The sequence below is a fragment of the Xenopus laevis genome, chromosome 8S, assembly GCF_017654675.1.
Source record: "Xenopus laevis strain J_2021 chromosome 8S, Xenopus_laevis_v10.1, whole genome shotgun sequence".
Taxonomy (NCBI): domain Eukaryota; kingdom Metazoa; phylum Chordata; class Amphibia; order Anura; family Pipidae; genus Xenopus; species Xenopus laevis.
The window spans coordinates 3,716,624-3,726,575 of record NC_054386.1 but is presented as its reverse complement, the minus strand read 5'-3'; the positions used below and the strand labels follow the sequence as shown (position 1 = coordinate 3,726,575).

At 37.2% G+C, this 9,952-nt stretch overlaps 1 protein-coding gene across 1 annotated transcript; it reads left to right on the top strand.

The window, feature by feature from the left end:
* The first annotated feature begins 541 nt into the window (after positions 1 to 541).
* Positions 542 to 9,527, top strand: chst9l.3.S (carbohydrate sulfotransferase 9-like gene 3 S homeolog). The gene is made up of 3 exons (XM_018233818.2): positions 542 to 756; positions 6,058 to 6,220; positions 8,383 to 9,527. The coding sequence occupies exons 2-3, from the start codon at positions 6,118 to 6,120 to the stop codon at positions 9,195 to 9,197; spliced, it is 918 nt and encodes a 305-aa protein (XP_018089307.1). The 5' UTR covers positions 542 to 756; positions 6,058 to 6,117; the 3' UTR covers positions 9,198 to 9,527.
* The last annotated feature ends 425 nt before the right edge of the window (positions 9,528 to 9,952 follow it).

Sequence of the window (9,952 nt, the reverse complement as noted above, 5' to 3'; positions counted from 1 at the left end):
ATCACGCAAGCTGTAAAATCTCCCCCTGCCCAGTTATTGTGGCTCCAGTGGGCCCCCCTGGTAGTTATTCCACGGATTTGGAATGCTGAGAAATGGGGCTCCCAAGTGTGGAGTGTTCTGCTATATGTAGCACCAAGTTTTAACACTTATGTTTTAAAAAGTGTGTTTCTCCATCAACGTAATTTATTTTTTCTGGATTAGTTAACACTGAAATTGATCCTGAGGGTGTCTGATAGTGATCTTAGATTGTTACTAGACCATGGACTGGTGTTCATGAAGGAAAGTCCCTCTAAAGCTTTGTGTAAAGGTATTGCGCCATTTAAATAGAGAAGAAGAATCATAAATTCCAAGGCATTGCCATCTTATTATTACAAAAGAACGGAAAAAAAGACAAAGGCGAAGTATTGCTTATTTAAGAAATACAAGTTGTTTAATGACATTGCTGGTTCTACATGTCCTGCAGGAAGCAAAAAGGTGTTCTACCCATCACACTTACGCTACATGTGGGTGTGGACTCACTCGTTTATATTGGCTGCTGCAGCTCAGCTGGATGTAGAGAAGAAGCCAAGGATTCAACACAATCAACACAAGGATTGACACTTGCTCAAAAAGGCAGAATTAGAATAAACTGTCACTGCAAGAGGAGAAATAAACCAGAACACAAACATCCAACAAAGGCACCTGGGAGAACAAAATGATCTTTAAGAAGAGTGATATTTAAGGAATAGAAAACTGCTGGATGCTCTTCTGTCTCTGGTAGGTATCTCTACTTTTCCCTAATTCTGTCATTTTTCTCTATACAATAATCTATTGCCAGTCTATGTCATAAGATATTTTATCAATGACTTGTTTGATGTCTATTTTAATGTTCCGTATGTTGACTTACAACACTCTTTGATGTCATGTTACGAATATGCCTGAACTTGAGATGGAAGCATTTCTGTTTGATAAAGCTGTATATATATATATATATATATATATATTTATTTCATGGTCAGAAGCACAAAATACAAGCATTACAGACGGCTGTGCTCTTACATTTTAAAAATGAAACATCATTTGCTGTAGGATTTCTACCTAATGCTAAAAAAAATAACATAGAAATCACATACTGTGACAGTATTTTTAAATAAACAATAAAGTCCATTACAGGTCATTAAATGGCATATATACAGTATAAACGACGAAATACTTTGGTCAGACTGATGGGGGCAGATTTATCAAAGGTCGAGGTGAATTTTAGAATGAAAAAAATTTGAATTTCGAGTTATTTTTGCGTACCTCAACTAGGGAATACTCCAAATTCGATTCGAATTTGCAAAAAATTAAAAAATTCAAATTTTAAAATTGATCATGTACTGAATTCAACCATTCGCCATCTAAAACCTGTTGAATTGTGGTTTTAGCCTATGGGGGACCTCCTAGAACCTATTTGGAGTCAATTGGTGGATTTTGAATCGAATTAGATCAAATGCACTATTCATTCGATTCGTACAATTTGAATTCAGCCAAATTGGGACCTATTCAATCAAAAACGGACCTATTTGACCAAAAAAAAAACTAGACTTAATTTCGGTCGGTCTTTTTGAAATCAAATTTTGAAGTTTTTTCAATTCGAAATTCCACCCTTGATAAATATGCCCCATAGTGTTAATAGCGCATTATTATAGGAAATAAAGGGAATGACCAGCAATAAAATAGATGAATACGGTTACAATAATTATGAATGTGCCAAAGCAAGAAAGGGAGCCCCCCTAGACCTAACTGTCAATCAACATCTGACCCCGACTCCTGCATAAGGAAAGAATGAAGAGAGACAGATGTTGAGGGAAGAGTAACCCGATTATTTCAGAAATAGTACAGAATACTTATTTGATCCTAGTTAAAATGTTTCTTCGTTTCATGAAATGAAATTTATATTTAATCTTCATTTTCACAACCGTTACACTTTAAGTGTATTAGCAATGCATTCGATACACTTGGTGGACTGGGCAAATAGTAAATAGTAAAGGGGGGGGGCGGAAAGGATCATCTGTCGCCCTTTATTAACTCTATGGTACATAATATGATACTGTATACTGTACAAGTAACTGCTTACGTTTGTAACTTTGCAAAAAAAATAAAAAACAATGATTGTTTCTTTAAGTAAAGTGGCTGAATTCTGTATAGCAACAATGTAGGTCAAATAAAAACAACACACTAAGGGGGTTATTTACTAAACCTTGAAAAATGCGAAAATCGTGAAAATCTGATTTTTTTTTCCCGCAAAACAAATTTTTGGGAAAATGTAATAATAAATAAGTGTCAAAAACCCTAGAGGATTTGATCGGAGTTTGTAGCAGAAAACATTGAGATAAATTCAGAATTTGATAATTAACCCCCTAATTGAGGATCCACCATTCATGCCTTTAGCTAAAGAATAGTCAGGTAAAGGTGGGAGCATACTCATGGCAACTGTAGGTCAAAATAAAAATTTTAGTTCAGCCCAACATTGTTCGAGAAACTCCTTTCCACTATGGTACAACTTCAGGTATGGGACCTGTTATCCAGAATGCTGGGAACCTGGGCTTTTTCAGATAACATATTTTTCCTTAATTTGGATCTATTCTTCATACATTAAGTCTACTAGAAAATCCTTTAAACGCAATAGGCTGGTTTTGCCTCCAATAAGGATTAATTATATCTTAGTTGGGATCAAGTACAAGCGACTGTTTTATTATTACACAGAAAAAGGAAATTTTTTTTTTTTAAATTGGATTATTTGGAGTCTATGGGAAAGCTGAGCTTTCTGGATAACAGGTTTCCAGATAATGAATCCCACACTTGTAGTCTTATACAGTATAACTACTGTAACTGATAACATTATTTATTTATTTTTTCCTTTTTATATTTGGACTTGTTTAGGTGCCTGTTATATAATATATGTATACTACATATACTATATATATATATATATATATATATATATATATATATATATATATATATATATATATATATATATATATATATATTATTATCTGTGACATTTGCATGAGGAAAGAGTAGGCACTTTTTGCGGATCCCTGCTAATTTTCTTAATTCCTTAATAGCAACACTTATTAGAGAGGTAAGATATAGGGAATCCAGAAGGCACCATTGCCTGCAAACCTCATATCAAGGTTACAGAAGTATGAAAATATTCTATCAGCTATTCTGCTATTGTTTCATAACATATAGGCCACCAAATCTCACTTTAAAGGGGCAGTATGTCCTTTGTGTTCAACATGAGTGCAATTAATAAGGCCTGTGCTGAACATAGCTTTTGTCTGTGGTTTCTATTATTTCTTGAGCTAAACAGGACAAACAGGGAAACTGAAGCTACTCCATGTTTGGTCCTAATAATAGGTCTATAATTAGATCCCCAGTGCAGGGATAATCCTCCTGCATAATGGACTCCTGTTTATAAAGAAAATTCATTAGTCTACAATGAAAAAAACCGCAAAGACAAATTAAACTTTGAAATCACAAAGTCTTTATTAAGAAATAACTTACCGAAACTCCACTTGCGCTCCTCTTCAGAAAAGGCGATCCATTGTGCGGCGCTCGATTTCTCCACCCTGCCTTCCTTATAGGAGATAGCCAGGGAGGAGAAATCGAGCGCTGCATGATGGATCGTCGCCCTCTCGCCTTTTCAAAAGAGGAGCGCAAGCGGAGATTCGGTAAGTTATTTCTTAATAAAGACTTCGATTTCAAAGTTTAATTTGTCTTTGCGGGTTTTTTTTCGTTGTATACTAACAAATTAAAAAAAAAATTGATCTTACTGGTCTTTAACAAAAATGTAATAGTCTTAGCGTGTGTGTGTGTGGGGGGGATTTTGGAAATAACCAAAACCGTATATTAAAAAAATAGGCAAAAAGAATATTTAGCATAAGCTCTATTCATTGCACTCATGTTAAACAAGGGGGGTTTACTGTCCCTTTAAATTAACTCTAATTGTAAAAGTAACCCCATGGTCTTAACTGGCCTTCAGGCTTCCGTCCATTATTTCTCACCCCTTTAGGGAGGTCCACACTACAGTTTTCATACTTCTGTAACCTTGATATGAGGTTTACCAACTATGGTGCCTTCTGGACTTAAAATAAATTATGTTTATATATATATATACTGTATAGTTAATAAAGTACCCCCTCTTGTAAAATATAAGGATATTATTAGTTACCGAGAAGTTTCATGACCATATAAAAGTACGAGGCCAAAGGCCGAGTGTTTTTATACAGGACATACTCCGAGGTAACTTCTAATATCCTCATATTTTGCAACTGGGGGAACTTTATTTATTATAATACACAAGTTTCAGTGAGTCATGTGACAGAAATGACATCAGAACTCACCGTTTATAGCTGATGACATCAGAACTCACCGTTTATAAGGATATAATTGACAGGATTTTCATGGCTTTTGTGTATTATATATATACATATATATATATATATATTTTTTCTGCTTCTGTTGGAGTAACTATTGAGACACAGATCATGCGTCTGTATTGCCTAAAGGTCAGCTGAACAGAACAGAACAGGTTGGACTTTGTTTAAGGAGGCTAAATAAGGCAGAGATGATGTCAAACTCACTGTAATAAAAAGCAGGTTTTCTTCCTCAACTAAAATATACTTTGTGTATAGGATATAAATAACTTGAAGAAGTATCTTGCCTTCAAGGCACAATCATTCCTATTTCCTGCAATACATTTCCATTCAAGCAAAATAGATTCTTTGTTAGCAGCAGGCGTTTTGCCTTTTAACAATACTTCATTTTGGTTTTCTGTTGAACCAGGTTTGGCTGATTAAAGGGGTTGTTCACCTTTGAGTTAACTTTGTGGTATGTTATAGAATGGCTAATTCCTTTTTTATTTTATTTTTTGATATCGTTTTTTGCATTATTTACCTTCTGACTCTTTCCAGCTTTCAAATAAGGATCTCTTATACCATTTAAAAGGAAATTGTAAAGTTAAAAATGTATTGTTATTGCTACTTATTATTACTCATCTTTCTAGCCCCTGTCCAATTTATATTCCAGTCTCTTATTCAAATCAGTGCATGGTTGCTAGGGGAATTTGGACCCTAGAAAACATACTGTATTGCTGAAAAGGCAAATTGGAGAGCTGCTGAATAAAAAGCTAAACGGCTAAAAAAACTAAAATAATAAAAAATTAAAACCATTTGCAAATTGGCTCAGTCTTTTTGAATCCATGATTGAGGCTCATTTAACACTGACGGGGTCATTTATTGGGTGCAGGGAAGGGAGCAAAGTGCAAATAATGGGCACACTCTGCCATGTTTTCATGCACAAAATGAACAACCTCTCCAGTGTTGAATGAACCAAAACCCTAGTTCACCTAAATATATTTATCCTCTAGTCCATTAGTTATTGGAAAAATGTATAAAAAAAACCTTTGTATAGTGTATGATTTGGCAAAATTCTAGTGTACGACAAAATTATTGTTATACACAGACATCCGATAGCCTTTAATTTCATCAGATCTCTGTTACCGTATATACTCGAGTATAAGCCGAGTTTTTCAGCCCCCAAAATATGCTGAAAAACTCTACCTTGGCTTATACTCGGGTCAAGCGCAAAAACGGTCGCCGGCGTCTACGAATAGTCGCCGGCACCTAAGAATAGTCGCCGGCGTCCAAGAATAGTCTCCAAGAATAGTTGCCGGCGCCTAAGAATAGTCGCCGGCATCCAAAAACGAGATGCCGGCACCTCCAATGGGAGCAGAAACCCTCAATTTTTTGATTGAAACTTACCAGAAGCTGCTGCATTTCTCACCCTAGGCTTATACTCGAGTCAATAAGCTTTCCCAGTTTTTGGAGGTCAAATTAGGTACCTCGGCTTATACTCGGGACGGCTTATACTCGAGTATATACGGTATATAGTTTTGTTTCTATGGGTTCTGTTCAATGCTTAGTAGCTTTCAAGAAAATTTGTTTTATAACGAATAGCTTAATGCTAGTAATACATTTCTGTAGTTCACGAATGTCATTAACATTTTCCTTTTTGTTTCTTCAACAGACTGCAATATTTTCTCTGCGTATCGTTTGCCGTATGATCCTCCACTGAGCGTTGCACACGATGCGGAAAGCAAAACCCAAACTTTACTTTCTTATTACCTTTGTTTGTGGAGTATCTGGATTTCTGTTCCATTTTAAGACTATACAGGATGCCTACTTTACCCGTAAGTAAAAACATGCAAGGCCGGGCTGCAGAGAATTCATTCAGGACAGGGGTTGAGTGTGAGAGACAGTAAGGTGAATGGCTGTATAGTTGGATTATGTATTACTTCGGTGTCAGAATTTGCATGAAAATCTGGTGTGCACAGGACATTTTGCATGTGTAAGTGCGTGAGCTGGGAAGCTTGAGAGTAGAATGAGTTGGAGTCATTATAGGTACCCTAGAACTACCTCCACATTTAGGGGGGCAGTAGCTCTAGGATTCCCCAGCATCAGACACACTTGTGCACAATTCAGATGAGGGATTGGCGAATGGTACTTGGCACAGCTATACACAAGATCAAGGAGCAAGTACCTATAATGAATGGTGTCCATACGTACAACATCTGCACCCATTTTAGCACAAAAATACTAGTGGCTGCACTTGTAAATAAACCTTAGTATATTTGTCCTGCCTTTCTGTGGGTTTTCTTCCAAAAATGTAAAAACATTTCCTGCAGGTTAATTGGCACAAAGAGAATCAAGTTACTATAGGGTAGTACTGGAGAGAGTGCAGAGACTAAGTGCAACTAAACTGGTTAGAGGGAGGGAAGAGTTAAATTATGAGGGGAGACTGACAAGGTTGGGGTTGTTTTCTCTGGAAAAAAGGCGCTTGTGAGGGGACATGATTAGACTTTACAAGTACATTAGAGGACATTATAGACAAATAGCAGGGGACCTTTTTACCCATAAAGAGAATCACGTACCAGAGGCCTCCCCTTCAGACTAGAGGAAAAGAAGTTTCATTTAAAGGAACAGAGTAGGGGGTTCATCACAGTCAGGACAGTGAGGTTGGGGAATGCACTGCCGGGTGATGTTGTGATGCTGATTCAGTTAATGACTTTAAAGAAGAATTCAACCCGTAACATAAAAAACCCTACCTCCCTACCCTACGTAGACCCCCATCCCTTCTCCCCCCAGCCTGGTACCCTGGGCAAATGACCCTAACTTTTTACTTACCCATCAGTGCAGATTCTGTCCTCGGGAGTTCACGGCTGCCATCTTCTTTTCTTCGTTAAACTTCGAAAGCACACCATTGTTTTCGACGCATGCACAGTTGGAGTAACATTCCAGTGCCGAAAGTCATGAAAATTTCCTAAGAATTTTTGTGACATTTTTCGTGGCTTTAGGAAATTTTCATGACTTTTGATGCATGCGCAGTTGTTTGGGCCCGGAATGTTACTCCAACTGTGCATGCGTCGAAAACAATGGTGTGCTTTCGAAGTTTAATGAAGAAAAGAAGATGGCGGCTGTGAACTCCCGAGGACAGAATCTGCACTGATGGGTAAGTAAAATGTTAGGTGGCATTTGCCCCGGGTACCAGGTAGGCTGGGGGGAGGAGGGAGTGGGGACTTTGTAGGGTAGGGGGGTAGGGGTTTGTATGTTGAATTCTGGTTGAATTCGGGTGGAATTCTCCTTTAAGAGTGGCTTGGATGATTTCTTGGACAACATAATATTAAAGGCTATTGTGATACTAAACTCTATAGTTAATATAGATACGGGTATATATCATTTATTTGAGAGTAGGGAGGGGTGTGTGTATGGGGCTGGGTTTTCATTTGGTAAATCTGTGGGTACAGATACCATGATGCACAGAGATTCTGCTGCAAGTGCCTTTATTTCAACCCCTTTCATTTGATAAACTGGGATTCTATTTGGAGGATTATTTTGCTGCAGCCACTGGTTCTGCAGAGTTGGAGAAAGTTTGTATTAAACAATACAAAAACTATAAAATCCACATTAGATTACATGACAACACAGGACCCAGTGCAGTCTGTATAGTCTGATTATTAATCAGTCTTGCTGTATCGGCTTCTGGCAGATATTATTTGACTTGTGCTGTTTTGATCATTTATGACAATCCCTAAGCAGCCCAGATCACACTGAGCATGTGCACAGTCTTGGTCTTGCAAAGATGTATAACAAAGTTACAAGATGGTGACCCCCTGTGGCCAACTTTGAAAGCATAAATCATTGGTTTGATTAGGCTTGTGGTGCAGTAAGTTCATGTTTATGTTTAGTATACAAAATACAGCATTTCTAGCCTTATTCTGTTTTAGACTTTACTTCCCCTTTAAAGCCTGCTTCACTGTTCATTTATTATTCTTGCCATTTCTATGTTTTTTAGTTTCTGAGCAGAACTCCGTCACCCAAAGCCATCGAAGAGACACTATAAGATACTTTTGTCAAAAAAACAATTTGACCAGCTCCTCGTGGAGGATGAAAGCTTCTGTTGCGAAGCAGTTGTATGTAGAACACACTCATAAGTTCATTTACTGTGAAGTGCCAAAGGTGGGCTGCTCCAACTGGAAGAGGATCATTCTTCTTTTAAACAGCAGTGTTGGACGTACTGCAGAGGAACTAAAACACAACAAAGTCCACTTCTCTCCCTCACTGAAAAGACTAAGTTTTTACTCCCCTAAAATGCAAGTGGCGCTCCTCAATAATTACACCACGGTGATGTTCACCCGAGACCCCTTAGAGAGACTGGTTTCAGCTTACAGAGACAAGTTCCTCCACGACGAGGAGTATTACTACAGTAAGACACTGGCAAATATGATCAAGAGAAGTGTCAGGAAAAACGGAAATTTAACAGAAAGGATCAGTTTTAAGGAGTTCGCCAACTTCATTGTCTCCGAAAACCCAAATTATAGAGACATTCACTGGAAGCCCATGTTGGAACTATGTGACCCGTGCAATATCCACTACGACATTGTGGGCAAGTTTGAAACCATCAAAGAAGACGCTGCCTATGTGCTGAGATCAATCAGAGCACCAAAGGACCTGGTGTACCCCGATATTAAGCATTACTCCAATGAAACCAGGACCAATGACTTGATAAGCAAAGACTATTTCACGTCCCTCCCCAAAGCGCTGTTTAAAAAACTCATAAACGTTTACAGATTTGACTTCTCCATGTTTCAGTACAATCCTTTCATTTAATTACAAATGAATCTAAAAATGAGAAGCGAACACTGCTATTGGCTGGATTTACATTTCTGTTTCTAGATGACTTCTGTCTATTGAGTTAGGGAGTATTTATATTGAAGCGAATTACTGGTTATTCTTCGTTTGTTATTTCTTTCCTCCTCTACATTTCACTTTTTTTTATTTTAAATAATTGAAAGAATATACTGAATCCTTCAGCGCTCAATTTTTACAAACCCCTGGGACAACCATTAACCTATTAACTTTAACTTGGGGGGTTATTTATTAAAGTCCGAATTTATCTCAATATTTTCTGAAAAGAACTCCCACCAAATCCACACAGATTTTTTCCATTTATTAATACACTTTCCCAAAAAATTTAGTTTGGGGCAAAAAATCTGATTTTCAAGATTTTTTTCATCCGATTTTTTCAGCCAAAAAATCAGATTTCTTATGTTTTTTGACCGAAAACTATGAAAACTTTGGGGTATTGCATGAAACCGGCGCACATCAAAAAATCATTGGGACTTCTCCCATTGACTTATATGCAACCTCAACAGGTCTAAGATGCTGGATTTTCAGATTCAGACTTTTCCATCCTCAGGGTTTAGTAAATTTGTGATTTTTTAAAAGTCCGATTTTATATAAAAATAAATTAAGTTTTTTTCTGAATTTTTGCATTTGGAGTTTAGTAAATAATCCCCTTGGTCTACTCTATTTCCATTCTTTTTAACCTCAGTAAAGCCACATAAGGCCACCCCTAAAGACTC